Genomic DNA, 17,763 nt, shown 5'->3' on the forward strand with positions numbered 1-17,763 from the left:
TTCTTAGTTAATATCCATGTTTAGCGGGTGTGTCACTTGATTTGTCCTACAAATGGTGATACTGTTTTATCATAATGTACACACAACACACAAGTGTGATTGTTCATATTATAAACTATGTTGACATGACAATATAATAATAAAAAATACATTGAGAGAGAGAGAGAGAGAGAGAGAGAGAGAGAAAGCCAACCCTATAACCCAGAAACTGGGTTGAAGAAATAAACCAAGAGTTTTTAGTGTGTGTCTCAGTTGTGCATAAATCAAAGAAATGTAAACAAATTTTCACCTAAGTGTATAAAATAATTCGATATATTTTACATATATTACTGTATAATCGCTTCAGAGTTTCAAAGTAATTTAAATGTCATTTCCTAAACCTTACCTTATCATGAAATCAAGAGTCAAGAATCTGTTATAAACCCTAATGGCTTTGGAGCAAAAAAACTATTTGATATAATTCACATATAGGCTATTATGATTTTATAATCACTTCAAATGTGAAAAGTAGTTAAAATGCTGTCAGTTCCACTCTAACTCCCAACATGCCAAACCAACATGGCTGGTCGATTTTGAGAGTAGCCTGTCACTACCCAAAATGAGTAGAGTGCAGCTTTGAGTTGCGCATGCTCAGATTTAAACGGTTTACGGCATAACGTGTCATACCCGATGTTAGCCGAGTCAGACCGGCTTTGGTCGAGTGCAAATGTGAGTTGCGCATGGTCAGATTTAAACTGTTTACGGCATAACGTGTCTTACTGAAATTTGTGAAATCTGTAAAATAATAAACTTTTCTCTTTACATACAATAACAGCAGATGGAAATCATTTCTAAAACGTTTTAGCTATCTATGATTGTTTGGTTGCTAACGTTAGCTCAATACGCCATTAAAGTGACAGTCTTTGTGTCTGATTGCTAACTTGTAGCTAGCAGTCATTTCAAAAACGTTTTAGCTCTCTGTGATTGTTAGATTGCTAACGTTAGCTCAAAACGCTATTCAAGTGACAGCCGATGTTGTGTTTGATTGCAAACTTGTAGCTAGCAGTCATTTCAAAAATGTTTTAGCTATTTATGACTGTTTGACTGCTAACGTTAGCTAAAAACGCCATTGGCATCTAGTAGGCTACTTGATTGCTAACGTTAGCTCAAACCGCCGTTAGCATCTTGTAGGCTACTTGTCGCAAAGTGACGCATGCGCAACTCACATCTGCACTCGTCGCAAAGTGACGCATGCGCAACTCAAAGCTGCACTCTACTCATTTTGGGTAGTGACATAGCCTTGTATTTCAAAGCGACTTGCCGCCAGCTGGCCGCGGTCCATTAGACAGAAGCAACCGCCAGAGAAAGTGAAGCAGTCGGCCCGCCAGCTGTTCGCCGGCGGCATCTCGCAAGAAATGGGAGTGACGTATTCGACGGCAAACGTTTCATCCCCGCCAGAGGGACGCACCTATAGCCGATAGGGCCGGCGGCAAAAAGAAGCCCTGCGGATATTTGGCTGTTTTGTTGAAGTCACAGTGAGTGATGCCGATAAAGTGGTTTCAAGTATGGTTACAGTTTTTAAAAACTTCACGCAGACAGTTTGCTGCTATATGATATTAAAAACAGTCACGGTGCTGTTGACGTTACACTTCCTCTGAGACAAGCAGCAGGCACAACAGTGTGCAACTGTGCCCTGGTGACTGACTGACAGGCTGAGGTTGTAAGGCAAGGCAACTTTATTTCTACAGCTCCTTTCAGCAACAAGGCAATTCAAAGTGCTTAACATTAAACATTAAAGCGCAATTAAAAATGGTCATGATGAAAATACAGCAGGCTAAAAAAGTTACAGTGAGTAAGAAATTAATAATTATTCAATTTAATAGGTTGTAGGGACGGGTTTGGGAGGAGAGAGGGAGGGGTTTTATTTTTATTTTTGTTTAATTTCTTTAGAGTGTAACATATTCTAATAAAATAACATAATGTTCTAAGTACATAGGATAAATATGTTTGGAATTATTTTTACAACTGAAATAATTGTTTTGTAATTACAGAGGGAAAGTACCGAAAAAATGTGCCGTTGGGTACTAGAACATAATTTCAGGTATCTGTACCAATATTGGTTCAGATGCGAAAGGTACCCAACCCTAAACAATGCATGTTTAATTTTAAGGTGAATTCATTGTAATTGTAGACTAGAGTTGGTATATTTTTTTAATATTTTGTTTACTGTCATGACAGCAATGGTGCCTTCTATGTTGCATCTTCAAACGTGACACTGAATTTGAAACAGCACATTGTAATTTCTGCATCTATTATCAAAGTATTTATTAGTAACACAGTGAAAATTAGTAGAAATGTGAATATTTGGTTAGCATGTTGATTTACGGTGTGTGCCCCTAAATTTTCTGGTTGCGCCCCTAAAATTTTCAGTAGGGGGCCACTGTGCTCCTAGTGAAAAAAGTTAGTCTGGAGCCCTGACTAAACCCACAATTGGACTAATATCAACCTACCCTTGTGGACATGCAACAACAGCCATTAATGCAACAACATGCATATTGGAATGCAACACAGAACAGCAGTCAGGATACTCATCTTGAAACAGCAAAACATGAAAATCGTTAAGCAAACCTCTTTTCAGGCACCTAGGTAGCTCACAGAGCACGCGCCCATATATAGAGGTTTACTCCTCAATACAGCGGCCGCGGGTTTGACTCCAACATGCGGCCCTTTGCTGCATGTAATTGCCCCTGAATATGATTCTAAAGCTTCCATACAAGCTATAGGAAAAATTTTAAGTTTCTGCCTGTGAGATACTGGATACATTCTAATGCAGGGCAGTGTTAATGGATATTGTCTCATTTGAGCATCAAATTAAAATAGTGTCTGCCCCAATCTTTGGGAAAATTTAGAATACACAGCTCATTACAGTAAACTAAAACGTGAACAGGATGACATCACAGTCAAAGCCACGATTTAAAGGGGACAGTTTTGCAACCACTGTTGCTACTATTTAACTACTTCCATCTGAACAAAGTCCAATCAGGTTCAATAGCAAAGTAGTTCACCTGCAAAGAACACCAACATTTGTGAGTGTTGCACTTAAGGTCACTTACTGGAGCAGTGTCCACGATTGGAGGAGAAAACACATAGGGACAAGATAAACTTTTTAAAAGAAAAAGCAAGGATTGTGATAAGCGCTTAACTTGCAATGTGTGCAGCCAATACCATCCCAGCGTCCTTCATATCAACCATCAGGGGCCTGTTGCACAAAAGTAGAATAAAGAAATCCAGGATAACTGAAAAAGTGCAGCTTGACTTAGTGTGATCCACTCATCGCGGCTTAATCAGTTGCATGTTTGCTGAGCCAGGATGAGAAGTTGAAGCTATGTCAAGCCAGGTGTATATAGCTGGGATATGTGCACTTCCACGGCTTTCTTAAATAGACCACGGTATCGATCACAGATTTACTGATGCAGAAATGGAAAAGGCGTGTGCAGCATATGTTTCACCCGCTGAGCAGCAGCTTTTAATGGAAAATTACGAGCAGGTGAAAGATAATATGCAAAAAGGGAAATACGGCTGTTGTTATCAAACGGAGAGAAAAAGCCCGACAGACAATAGCAGACCGACTGAATACCTATGGATTTAAAAAAAATCTATAGTCACTCCACGTTTTTACAAAATTGTACATTCTGTTTTAATTGCTTAAATATGCTTGTTTTATGTGTTGGTTTTATTGCTGTATCTGTTTTTATGTTGTAAATGTGCTGGTTTTACACTAAAGTGTCTTTGAGTAGCCTGTAAAGCACTCTATAAAATGTTTTATTATTTAGCCTACTTTGCCTTAAAAGTAAGCAGAGTGAATTAATGTTCCTCGGGCAATTTACCCTAAGGACTAGGCTTAATTTCAAACCCTTATTCATAATGCGAGAATATGTTTTACAACCATATGCACAAATCTCTATAAGCTATGACTAATTCTAAATATCTTTCTACAATTAATGTTTATACAGAACAAACATGACTGGACAAAAACTAGAAAAAGAAGTAAGTGACTTCAATACACACTATAAGCATATCTGTAAAACAATATAGCCTATTATTCATATTTTTTTTCTCACTCCCAAGCTCGAAGATGACAAGTGACAGCACCAAAATAAAATTATTAAGCTTTGTGGAGTTCCAACACTCACTCCCATCTGGTAAAATACGGATGTTTGGTCAGGTGCCATTGTCGTCGTTATTGACGCTAAAAGTCCCCTTTTAGAGTCCGCTGCACGGTGTGGGAGGATCCCCCTGCCTTCCCCCCCGCCTTGCCGCGTTGCATGGGGCACATTTCACGAGGAGAGCGGCGGAGGAAAAACCCATTTCCTCCGTATCGTCCCACTTTATCTCCGGGTGCCAGTGCAACCTTTTGTTACCATCTAAACAACTGCAATAGTAGGATTTAAATCAAACTCGTGACAGTAATAGTGACAAGTAATGCATGTTAATAAAAATAAAGCGGAACACATTCAGAAGACAACAGAATAACTGTTAACCCTTGTGTTGTCCTTCGGGTCCCAGTGACCCGAAGGACAACACAAGGATTATGTACTTCCATTTACTTTGTTGAGAATTGCTCTCTAAACAAGGGTTAATACAGCACCTTAGTTCTTGTTTGTACAGCATTTTGGTCAGCTTAAACTGTGTTTAAATGTGTTCTAGAAATAAACTTTACTTACTTACTTTAAAAGAAACCGGTTTTAGAGAGCAATTCTCAACAAAGTAAACGGAAGTACATAATCCTTGTGTTGTCCTTCGGGTCACTGGGACCCGAAGGACAACACAAGGGTTAAACATGTTTATTTCGGATAAGAGCAGCAGCTGATTTAACACATAAGACTCCAGAATTAATCTTTGCCTGGCTGTTACCTTGCTCTGGAGCAGGCTAGCTGCAACGAATAAATCTCCATGGTTACTTGGCTGGGTTACTCAACCTGCTTTTGTGCAACCAAGTCAAAGCTAAATTCATCCAGGATAACCTGAATATCCCAGCTGAATCCCTTATCCTGGTTTTGTGCAACAGGCCCCAGGTCAGAGCAAGCAATACACAGTCCCTCCAGAAAAACGCGATTATGCGTCGCGTAATTCAACGCATAATCAGTCAAAGTCCGCATATTCATGCGGGGGCCGCATTTTTTCAAATACGCCGCACTTTCGCCGCATAAATTGCCGATTTCCGCACTTTCGCCGCATAAATTGCAGTTTTCCGCGCAAAATATGCGAGGCTTGCATGGTTTCATAATCCCCACATTTTCGTAGCATAAAAGTCACATATATTTTAGCAGAAAGTTGAAAAAATATTGCATTTACTTCACACAAGAGCAGCCACTGTTGCCATGGGAACGTAATGAAGTGACGTAATGAAGTGACGTAATTACGCGACGTGAACATCATCAAAAAGCCTCAAACCCCGCGAAGAAGCCATGATGAAGCCCCCAAAGTCTCATTTGCCAACAAAAATAAGTGCAAAAGACCGTGCAAAGCAGTTTCCCGGTGTGTTACATGACAGCGGGGGCAAATTATTTTGCACTCCGTGCAACTGCGTGTTGGACCACAGGCGGAAGTCGACGCTGGACAACCACTTTGCCACCGCCAAACATTCGAGGATGGTTAAAGCAGCAGAAGCAGCCAAGAAGCAGCTCACCTACACCGAGGCGTCACTTTCCAAAACAGTTGCTAGGGCTGAAAGAATCAAGGTCAGTAGCCTACAAGATTAGCTTGTAAAATTATGAAAAGGTCGATAGTTAAATTGAAAACAGAATGAAACAGAGAGAGGTGCGTGTGAGTGTGAATGAGATTTCCAATTATGTTGTGTGTGGATGTAAGTTAACGTTAGGGTTAGATAGCCTAACAGTAGTGTAATTTCCCATGCAAGATGATTGATTTTGCCATGAAAGAATTAGCCTATGTTTTATTTGCAGAAAATACTGTTCTGTGAAAGGCGTACTGTAAATGATTCAATTTTATACTACAGTTTTCTGTAGGTTACACTGGACATTTTTGAAACCTGGGTTGCCACCTGCACTGCCATCAACATCCCACTGTCTAAGAGTGACCACCCTGCACTGAGGAAATTTCTGAATGAGAAAGTCATTAATGGCGGTGCCATTCCAGGGTTTCACCAGCTTCAAGAGATGTACTTGGAAGCAGTATATGAGAGGGAAAAAGAGGAGCTGAAGACACTTCTTGCAGGAAAACCTCTTGCTGTGATATTCGATGAGACTCCAGATGTCGAGGGGAGATGTGTCCTGAATATCCTCCTTCCACCACTTGAGAAGGATAATTCTGGGAGGATTTTGGCCTACCTCGCAGATACTGTTTTCCTTGAGCAGTGCAATAATTCCACTGTATCCGTGGCTGTTGTAAGGTGCCTACAAGAATACAGCATTAACAACGAGGATGTGATTGTGTTCGACACTGATAATGCAGCCTACATGAAGAAGGCATTCACAGCAGCTCTGCAGTCGTTGTTCCCCAACTCACTACACATCACATGCATGGCACACATAATGAATCTCATTGGCAATGCCTTCCGCAAACCTTTTGTTCAGTTGAACAGCTTCATGCTGAGTTTCTCCCAGATGTTCTTCAATGCTGGATCAGGCAAGAGAAGATACCTCTGCTTCATGACAAACAAGCTGCCAAGAAAAAAGGCGGTAATGCCTCCAAACCCCTGTGCAACACGCTGGAACTCCTGGTTCTCTGCAGTGCAGTACCAAACACAGCACTTTGGACTGTACAAGGAGTTCATAGAGATGGAAATCAATGTAAAACCTTCCTTCACATAATTCCTCAATACAATTAACACTTCCGTTTCTTCATCAGTTAACCCCCTTTGCACATACAAACATGAATAGTTTAGTAAGATCAAACATAAATATTGGATGTTTGACCTAATTCCTTTCTTTCTATTTATGTTTTTTGCAGGTGTGTAGCAGAAGTGTTCCACAGTTTGTGGAGAGACTCCACGAGATGCTTCAAGACCCATACCTAGCTCAGTCCCTGAATGTCCAGATCAACATCATGACTGACAAGTGCAAAAGCTTCCTAAGTCTTCTCGATATCTTCCAGAGCAGACGTCCTGTGACCACAAAGATCTTCACTTATCTGGAGGATCTGCAGGTGGTCTTTGCTGCCAACAAAGAGCTGAAGTATGAGACGTGTGCCGAATACTTTGAAGGGTTTGACTTACCACACACCACGAAGACACAGATCCTCTGCACAGTTGGTCAGGCATATGAAAACGTTGAAGAAAAGCTCACCAAGTACATGTCACATGGGCAACCGGCCATTGAGTTCCTCCAGGAGGTCAGAGTGTTTGACCCTCGCCACATCGCATTCCTAGATGACTCCGTAGCAAGCTACAAGGCCATTCCAGGTTTCACTGAAGTGCAGGGTGATGAATTTGATTCTTACTTCAAGACTCTTGGTCCAGCAGCACTCAGAGCTGCACCATCCGGCGTGGTGGATTTGGATGTGTTTTGGGATGGCCTACAGGAGAGACTTCCTGTGCTGAGTTCCTTGGCCAAACGGTACAAAGATGCTGTCTCAAACTCAGCTGATGCTGAACGCAGCAACAGCATTTACAAACTGGTGTTGTCTAACCGAAGAAGATCAACTACCAACCAAAACCTTAAGGCTTTGGTCTTCCTTTACCACAACCAAAGAGTCCGCAGTGGAGCATTTGAGAGGGAGGAGATGGTGGAAGGGGAGGAGATGGAGGAGGGGGGGGAGGAGGAGGAGGAGGAGGAGATGGACGTTGAGGGAGAGGGGATGGAGGAGGAGGATGGCGATTGATTGGCCAGTGTTAGATCTCCTGCAGTTACAGTCTTCATTTTCACAGTGGACTGTTGTAGTTTCATTCAGGAGTTGATGCAACTTTACAGTTGTACGATTTTGTACACTTTTTTTGTTACCAGTGGGTTAAATCATACTAGTTTCAAAAACCTTATAGTTATTAGTTATGTTATATTAGTTGTATGTACATTAACGTTACAGTAAGAAATTGCACTTTGTGCATTGGAAGCACTTATTTTAACAGAAGATGTCTGTTTTGTATTATCTACCTCTGTAAAACAGGAAGCACACATTTTATTTTTTTTATATTTTATTTATTCATTTTTACAGAAGTTGTAGCATATTCCTTTTGTAAAGCTAACTTGTTTGTTGTCATCAATGTTTTGTAAGTTTGAGCCATGTGTTAAGGTCTGAAGTAAAACTTAACTTAAATATTCCCAGCATTTTCTGTGATGTTGTATGCTTGCGTATCATAGGAAGTAATAAGAAATGACTCTTTACATTAAGGTAGTAGCCTAGTGAGAACAGTGTGGTGGGGGGGAATCACTTTTTTTTCTTTTTTTCATCAAACCGCAGTTTTTGCAAGTTCCCGCAATTTTTGCAAGTTCCCGCAATTTTTGCAAGTTCCCGCAATTTCATCGCATGAAGTTGCATAAATATCCTGCATATTTCACCGCATTTTTTAAGAAAACGTGCCGCATAATCAAGGATTTTTGACCGCAACAATCACAAAAAAACTCTGCGTTTTTCTGGAGGGACTGAATACACATCATAAACAGCCCAAGGAAAAGTGAGTTACTCCCACGCTTGTCTCAATGTCTCTTGCTAGTTAGGGGTCCAAGCCCGAGTCTGCAAGAACAGGCGGTAGCAATAGCTATGCCGTTCGCACAGCAGGGCTGTGGAACCCTATTGTTTTTCTAAGGATTTTTATTATTTTTAGGGGTCCAAGCCCGAGGGGGCATGGGAACCGCGTAATGCAAGGCATCGCGGTTCACAGCTCCAATGGAGCGTGGAACCCTATTGTTTTTCTAAAGATTTTTATTATTTTTAGGGGTCCAAGCCCGAGTCTGCAAGAACAGGCGGTAGCAATAGCTACGCCGTTCGCACAGCAGGGCTGTGGAACCCTATTGTTTTTCCAAGGATTTTTAGGGGTCCAAGCCCGAGGGGGCATGGGAACCGCGTGTTGCAAGGCAACGCGGTTCACGTCTCCAACGGAGCGTGGAACCCTATTGTTTTTCTAAGGATTATTCTTCTTCTTACTTATTATTCTTCTCCACCTAAAACTCCAACTGCAGCCTAAACCGTACATCGTGGGGAGTTGCCATTTTCAGTACATTTTTAATTTTTCAGGTGTTTTACATTCTTTCGAACTCGTCCTAGGCCGTGATATCAATCTTCTTGAATCTTTGCAGGTAGTATCTGTTGACCCTCATGACGAAAAGTTATCCAGAGAATTTTGATAGTTGAAAAAATGCGCAAGTTATAGGAACTTCCTGTCTAAACAGGAAGTGGCTTTATCGTGGCAACAATTATTCGGATTGCCCCGAAACTTGACAAGGTTATTCCTCATGTCCGGTTTAGCATCTGTGCCAAAGTTGGCGGCAATCGGCCATTAGATGGCGCTGTTTTATTTATTTTTTATTAATCAGCAAAATATTGATATATGGGAAGCATACTTTGTCTAACTACTCCTGGGACGTGAGTCCAATCGGCACGAAAACTTGCACATAGACACGGAGGACCCTCGTGAAAAAAATGTATCAAAAGAATATTGATAGCAAACACAATGCACAAGTTACGGAGGACCAATTTCCTGTAGGTGGGTGTGGAAACAGGAACGGTTGTATCTTGCCAGCGGCTATTCCAATGGAAACAAAACTTAGAGCAGTTGTTCCTCATGTGCTAATGAGGCTGTGTGCCAAATATGGTGACAATCTGCCATTAGATGGCGCTGGTAGACATTTTTTTAGTAATTAGCCACATCAAGATATATGGGAATCCTACTTTGTCTAACTCCTCCTGGGCCCTGAGTCCAATCTGCACAAAATCTTGGATATAAACTCGGTGGACTCTCATGACTAAAAATTATCAAAATAATCTTGATAGCTAACACAATGCACAAGTTACGGAGGACCATCTTCCTGTAGGTTGGTGTGGAAACAGGAACGGTTGTATCTTGCATACAGTTATTCCGATGGACACAACATTTAAGAAAGTTGTTCCTCATGTGCCAATGAGGCTGTGTGCCAAATATGGCGTCAATCGGCCTTTAAATGGCGCCGTTTTCATTTTTTTTAAATAATTAGCAAATTCTCTTTATGCGAAACCCACTTTATTCAACTCCTGGTAGAGCGGGAGTCCCGTCTGCACAAGGTAGACTCGGTGGATCCTCATGACAAAAAGTTATCAAAAGTATTTTGATAGCTAACAATGCGCAAGGTACAGAGGACCAACTCCCTGTAGGGGGCTGTCGAAACAGGAAGTTGCGTATCATACCAAGTTTTAGTCCGATTGACATCAAGCATGACACAGTTGTTCAGCATAGGGGCTTGAGCATCCGTGCCAAATTTAATCGTCCATTAGGTGACGCTGTTAGAATTATGATTATTAATTATTCACATTGCGATATATAGGAAACCTACTTTGTCTAACTCCTTCTGGGCCGTGAGTCAAATCAACAATTAAACCAGCAACAACATTGCGAGTGCTGCAGCTGAACTAATCCTCAGCAGGATTGTAATTAACTAATGTACAACACTGTACTAACATACATCCATGAATCAAAGTATTAACTATTGTTTCTGAATGATATATTTGCAGTAAGTTCCTAGCATTACAGTAGACATAAGCATGCAATCCTGAACTATAATAAAGAAAAATACTTTCATGTTAATTACACAAACAAAGATACATGCAACATAAAATTGTGCACTTACATTTTCAATAACGCACACGGCAACACAACAGAATGCTAACACAATGCGCAAGTTAAGGAGGAACATCTTCCTGTAGGTGGGTGTCGAAACAGGAACGGTTCTATCTTGGCAAAAGTTATTTCGATTTACATGAAACTTAGAATGTGTGGTCTACATGTGATGTTGCATTTGCCAGTACCCCCCGGGGAAAGAAGCGAGGGCCCGTCATCGCTGCTTGCAGCTTTAATTAGGGGTCCAAGCCCGAGGGGGCAAGGGAACCGCGTGTTGCAAGGCAACGCGGTTCACACTCCAGCGGAGCGTGGAACCCTATTGTTTTTCTAAGGATTGTTATTATTCCGCTTCTTCTTCTTCTCCGCCTAAAACTCCGACTGCAGCCTAAACCGTACATGTTGGGGGGTTGCCATTTTCCGGACTGGTCCAAAACCCCGCAAGGACCTCAGGCGCAAAAATTGACCCATTTCCACCACTAGGTGGCGCTATAGCAGAAAAAACGCTTTTGGCCCTATAACTCCCACACCGTACACCCGACAGTCAAAATCAATACATCTACGTGTTCCCTGGATCCAAGTGAATCACGTGACATAGGCCACGCCCATTTCCGCCTAGACTTTTATGCGTGAAAAATCTCGATTTATCAAAAACCTACTTTTACGAACTCCTCCTAGACCGTGCGACCGATCTGCACGAAACTTGGAACCTAGCATCCCCAGACTGACTTGACTAAAAGTTATAAAAGGAATTTTTATACGATAAAAATTGTGCATATAACGCACAAACTAATTTGTGTAGCTAACTATGAAAACACCAACTTTGCCATATCTCAGCCAAAATAAATGCTATCAACCCCAAACTTTAGATTATTCTTTGCCATGCCCCTCTGGAGGTACCCCATGCGTTTTACAAAAATTGGTCACTAGGGGGCGCTACAAGTACAAAAAGTTAATATCTCATGAATGGCTCATCCGATTTATACGAAATTTGATGGGTACCATCTAGGGCCAATCCTGAGGCGAACCCTAGAGTGGGGTACTGAGGGGTCAAAGTTGGCGTGGCCTATGGGACCCAATGTGACCCAACTCTAGATTCACCACTTACACTAATGTGAACAACTTTAAATTTACAGGGTAGATGGACAATGGGCCATGGACCACACCTACCAAAAATTACACATGTGGACCACTAGGTGGCGCTGTAATGGTTTTTTGGCTTTAACTCCCACATTACACATCGCACATTAGAAATCTTTAGAAAACTTGTTCCGTGAATCAAGCTGAATTACCTGATATAGCGACTTACGCCCATTTCAACAGCGTGCTGCAATGCTCACGCACGCAATAATGCGCAAAACCAACTTTTCGAACTGCGGCCGTGCGCACGATCTGCAGGAAACCTGGTAGGTAGCATCTCCAGATGGACCTGACAAAAAGTTATTGAAGGAATTTTGCTACGTTAAAGTCTGCGCATTTGACGACAAAACAAATTGTCCTAGCTAGCTACCACACACATATCATATCATATCTCGGCCAAATTAAATGCAAATAACTTGGGTTCCTTGTTCAACATCTGACGTCGATACTCTGTACCAAATTTGGCGAAGATCGGCCTTTAGGGTGCGCTATAAGCAGTGTATTTGTTGCCCGCCAATGCATTTCAATGGGAAATTTGCAATTGCAATATCTCTGCCACAGTAAAAGCAATCAACACAAAATTTGTGGTGCTCGTTCAGCATGGCGTTCTGAGGCGCTCTAACAAATTTGGCAAAGATTGGCCATTAGTGGGCGCTATAATCAACATAAAAGTGTTTTGCCCTGTCAATCAGTGTTAATGGAATATTTGCAATGGGAATGTATCAAGGACCTTGCAGCTCACACTTCTCAATATTTACTGATGTTTACCTCCTACCGTTACGTTTTGGTTTTCGCTTTCGCGTGCCCCTGAGGCCTGTACTACGAAGCAGGTTTTGGCGTTAACGAGCTAACTTAAGGCTCAACCCAGAATTGTCTGTACTACGAGAGGTGGATCAGTTGTTATCGGGTTCAATCACTGTGGTAACTCATGCTGAACACCTAACCTGGTCGGGAGTAGGTTAAGTTGGAGATCAGAGATCAACCGGTGTTAAAGCACCGCCTACGACCAATCAATAAGTTCGATTGATAACAGCGTCCCTGTTCTTAAAGAAGATCAGGTGGAGCTCGGTACAGAGAGAGAGAGAGAGAGTGCGGGCTCATAAAAGTTAAACATTGAGAGACCAACAACCCCGCTAACATGGGTGTTTTATGAAATATAGCCTATATATTTTAATGGGAGGGAATTACATATCGCCTTCTTGAGCCATGTGTCGCCAGTCGCGCATCGGTTTGAATTATGTTTTTTATATATTTTTATTTGCTCTCACGATCGCTTCCCACTGCCAGGGTTGCAACTGAAATAATAGGCTAAAGCAACGACAGTTTATGGAAAGCACAAGTGTAATTATGGTCAGATCTTGGTCCTGACTGATGGGGAAGTGATATTAATAAGCGTTGTGATTTACACATCTACAGCGTCGGCTATTCATTTTTTTTTTTTCCAGCTTTCCTTCCTGTTTTAGGAAGCAGCGACTGTATTGCGTTTTCTCTGTAAAACCGTGTCTGTGTTCTTCACATTTATGGAGAGAATCCAGCGACACGGATTGGGAAACCCTGAGTTGACTGAACTAGTTGATAACCAGCATCGTAGTACAGGTTATGATGGACCGCGGTTGTTAGGTTAGGTGAAGCCGGATTACAGAAAGAGATCCAGGACAAGTTGATCTTGCTTCGTAGTACAGGCCTCTGGTGTTATATACAATAAACAAACTTCTTAACCCACCTGACAAAGTTTCTACAACCTTCTCAGTGGACAAAATGTAACTCTTTTCTCCCACTTTTTCAATCCAAAATCAACACCATTCATATGCGCTGATACTGTGGAAATAAACATTGCAGTTGGTGCTAAGTGGAGAGTCTGTCATAGTGTGATTGGGTATGTTGGTGGCATTGATTCTTAATTTCCCATGAAGGTGATCGCGGTTACGTGTCAGTTAAACTTCTCATCTCCAATCCTATCTGTATTTGTGAGAAGTGGCGCTGTCCTGAGTTGAAAGCCTACTTACGCGCTTTATTATCGAGTTAATAGGCGCTGTGTTCGGTGTCGGCCGCTGTCCATTTCCTAAGGTTTTGAAATGCAAACAACTTTTGACTACTTTTTATTTTTTGAACCGACGGTCGCTGTGAGCACCCACGGAGGAAAACATCAGTCGGCGCCTATGACACCATTTACAACAACCTGACCACCTCCCCTGCTCTTTCAACCACCACACCTGCCGGTACCTCCAACCTCGAAGTCACTCTCTCATTTCTCTCTGCTGTCCCCTGTGGTCCGGGGGGTTAAGAAGTTTGTTTATAGTAGAGAATTGTTAAAGCTACTCTGTACATGCATGGAGAGGCACTGTTAACCACTACATTTGCAACGGCAGAGTACCCCAGACCTCGTGCATCAAACCTCTCGATATTCACCAACGTTTCTCCCCCCTACGCAATGCATCGGGTCCCGCATTGGCGCACCTTCGCGGGTCATCGGGGGCGACTGGCGCGGCTCCCCGGGGCGTCGCGGACGACTGGCATCGAAGGCGAATGGCATCGGAGGCGAATGGCATCGGAGCCTAAACCTAACCAGCCCAACCGTAGCAGGCATATTCATGAGTCTTCCCCTACCACTCTCCAAAATGATTTTGCGTTCGCGGGCCCTGACTTGCGCAAGTGCATGCAAATTATCCAATCCAAAATGAAAATGAAAAAAACAAGATCACCTCACTGGGAAATCAAACTCCAGACTCCCAGACCAAAGCTCGGTGTAATAACCACTGACCTAGCAGTTCATACAGAATGTTGTACAACTGTTTACGACTTGGTGTCTTCAAGACTCGGTTGCTAGGTAACCATACTGTATACAAAAAATAGGTACTAACTAACAACGGTTGTATGCTTTCACTGAAGACAGTGCAACTGTAGTATCCATTTTCCGCTAGAAATTCAATTGTTATAAACTTTAGAGACAAAACTCTCCTAATACGCCAGTTTCTGCTGTCATGGAAGACGAACGTCCACCATGATTTCGGTGCACGCGAGCAACGTGTTTTTGTTGTTATGCTCAGCTGTGTGGCCGAGGCTATTCGTACCGGGGGTGCAAATAGACACTCCGGAAGTTTATTGATAATTACAAGCTGTGATGCCTTAAGATTATGCAGTAACTGTCAGACTGTATGTCAGACAGTATGTATACAAACCAACATGGTTGGTCTGTGATGGTTCACACGTAGAGCTCTTTAGTCTCTCTGTCTGTCTGTAAACACTTTGGTCACTAGTTGTTGGGCTATTTTTCTTTTGAATAGATTGTCACAAGATTTATCATTATGCATAGTCATGGTCCCCACATGATTTCAGTAATGCTGGCATCATTGTCAGATTAGAATGCACTGTGGATATTCATGGTCTCCAGAGGATGACTACTAATGTGTTTTCAAACACATTGTGTTTTCTCTGGCACTAGTTTCAGAACAAAGTTTTCTTTGGGCAAATGAGGACAATTTATAAAGGAGAGGGCTTTTTTTCAATAGAGTATTTCATATATTTCCTATTTTCAATACTCTGACTGCTCACTTGAATACATTTCTCTTTCTCTTCTTTTGTGTATATGAACAGGTCTGCCAGGGCAGCGTGCCACATGGAGCACTATGGGTAATGTAGTCCAAAGGGTGAATGTGGTTCTTAGGGAGCGTGGAGACAGACTGACTCGTGCTGAGGACAAGACTGTGGAGCTGATGCACAAAACCCAGCAATTTGCAGACACCGCTCACAAGGTGACATAAACATACAGCTGTTTTTACAACATAACCCCTTTTTAACAAGATAAATAACTATATACGTATATATATATATATATATATATATATATATATATATATATATATATATATATATATATACACGTGATAAAAATTATGAAGTTCAGATTTGAATATGTTTTTTCAACGTACATTCAATGTTTTATTTCCCTGCAGCTGGCCCTGAAATTTTCAAAGTAGAGTCTGTTGGAGGATGAATGGAATTCTTCAGGATGTCAAACATAAATCCTGTAACATGGACACTAACACGCAGTATGCGCACAGCAGATACAGCTAACTCCTCATGAATGTATATAACTGAGTGCAAAGGCACCTGGATAGCTCAGTTGGTAGAGCGGGCACCCATATATAGAGGTTTAGTCTTCGAAACAGCAAGCCCAGGTTCAACTCTGACCTGCAGCCCTTTCCTGCATGTCATTCCCCCTCTCTCTCCCCTTTCATTTCTTCTGCTGTCTTGTCAATAAAGGCCTAAAAAATGCCCAAAAAATAATCTAAAAAAAAATTACTGAGTGCAACACAGAGAACTAAATAAATACTCTGTCTTTGTATTTTTTGCTTTTGCTGTTGGAGACACCTCTTTCCCACAGTCTCAGGATCATCTGCAATGTGTTTAGTTTAAATGTTTTCCTGTTGTCAGATGAAGATTCAGATGAATCTAATGTATTTGTACATGGTTTGGACTTAATTAGATTTCATTGCACTTAATGTTTAATTTGACGTTATGCACCACTTGTTGCCATCATTCTGTGTGTCGCTAATGTGTGTGTGTGTGTGTTTCTGTGTTTCTGTGTGTCTGTGTGTCTGTGTCCGTGCAGAATACAGTGCAGTGTCATGTTCTCAAAATTGTGTTATCTATGTTCATATCAATGTGTCCTGACCACCTGGCACTGCTTACTGTGTCATCCGGTCTGTGTATGTCATCATGTTTTTTAACTTAATGTTTGTCTGTTAGAGGTCTTGTCTTGAGAGAGGTGAGTGAAGGTGGATCAGGTGGTTTGAGCAAGTTGGAGTATTTTTTCTTATAGGGAGTTTCATAGTGAACAATGCGAATGAAGCTGGTCTGTGTAAAAGTCAGGGTGACAGAAGGTTAAAATTTTGACTTTAGTTGAAACCGTTTACGTTACTTCTTTCAGTAATTTGGTGTAATACTGATGTGGGTGGAGATTTATTCCTATAAGGATAATCCAATTTGGTTTAGATTGCATAGTCACAGACATAATATGTCTGCAAGCAAATTAATAAAACACACTTGATCCATTTTACAGTTACGTAACTTTACGTACTACGTAAGTGAATCAAGGGAATTAATTCTAAGCAAGCTTTTCTTTTATGTTTTTTTGATTTTGGCTACAGTCTAATGTGTGTGTGATGTAAATGTCTCTGCTGTATTAACTAAGTCTCAATGCTTTGAACCGATTAAATAAGCCTGGACCTGTATGTTGAGCACTGTGCTTTGTTTTGAAAAATCATCCAGAATATCGACTGTTTAGCTTTGATCACCAGATGGCACTCCTATACGACAGACGAACAAAGACCCACTTCAGCGCCATAGCATTTCCCATGTTTTTGTATCAAAGTGACTGATGAGAGCAACCGTTTTTTAAATTGGTCCATTATTAAGCAAGACTGCTGCAGTTGGCAGTGACGAAACAAGCTGAACATTAATAGTCAAATGCGCACTTTTAATTTCCGCACATTAAAAGTTCTTGTTTTGCAACTGGCATGTTTAGATTGACTGAAAAAAAAGTGTCTGAAAACATTATGGAAAGGACCCTACAGAGGTCGCCGTTTTTATTGAATAGTAAGATACTTATTGTTTACCATGAAACAGCCCCAAAATCACTGTCCCACCAGATTCTATTAAATTTCAGTTCAATTTAATTAAATTTAATTAAATTTAATTTAATTTAATTAGCAGTAGCAGGGCACTGCAGGGCGTAGCAGGGTGCCGAGCAGGACCACGGCGACAGCTGCAACCATGATTTAGGTGCCACCCTAAACCAAGGAAAACTGTGGGGCGAGAAAACTCCGGGGAATAAGCTCCCCAGAGCTAAGTTAGTAACAAGCATTTCTGGGACGTGA

The 17,763-nt window shown here is 41.5% G+C and overlaps 1 protein-coding gene across 1 annotated transcript in view; it reads left to right on the forward strand.

Moving 5' to 3' along the window:
- Positions 1 to 17,118, forward strand: part of stxbp6l (syntaxin binding protein 6 (amisyn), like) — a 103,627-nt gene extending 86,509 nt beyond the window's left edge. Inside the window, exons 6-7 of the mRNA XM_039781994.1 lie at positions 15,479 to 15,636; positions 15,838 to 17,118. Coding sequence (XP_039637928.1) covers positions 15,479 to 15,636; positions 15,838 to 15,861 — 182 coding nt within the window. The 3' untranslated portion in view covers positions 15,862 to 17,118. The remainder of the gene's footprint in view (positions 1 to 15,478; positions 15,637 to 15,837) is intronic.
- The last annotated feature ends 645 nt before the right edge of the window (positions 17,119 to 17,763 follow it).

This window comes from Perca fluviatilis, chromosome 18 (assembly GCF_010015445.1).
Source record: "Perca fluviatilis chromosome 18, GENO_Pfluv_1.0, whole genome shotgun sequence".
NCBI lineage: Eukaryota > Metazoa > Chordata > Actinopteri > Perciformes > Percidae > Perca > Perca fluviatilis.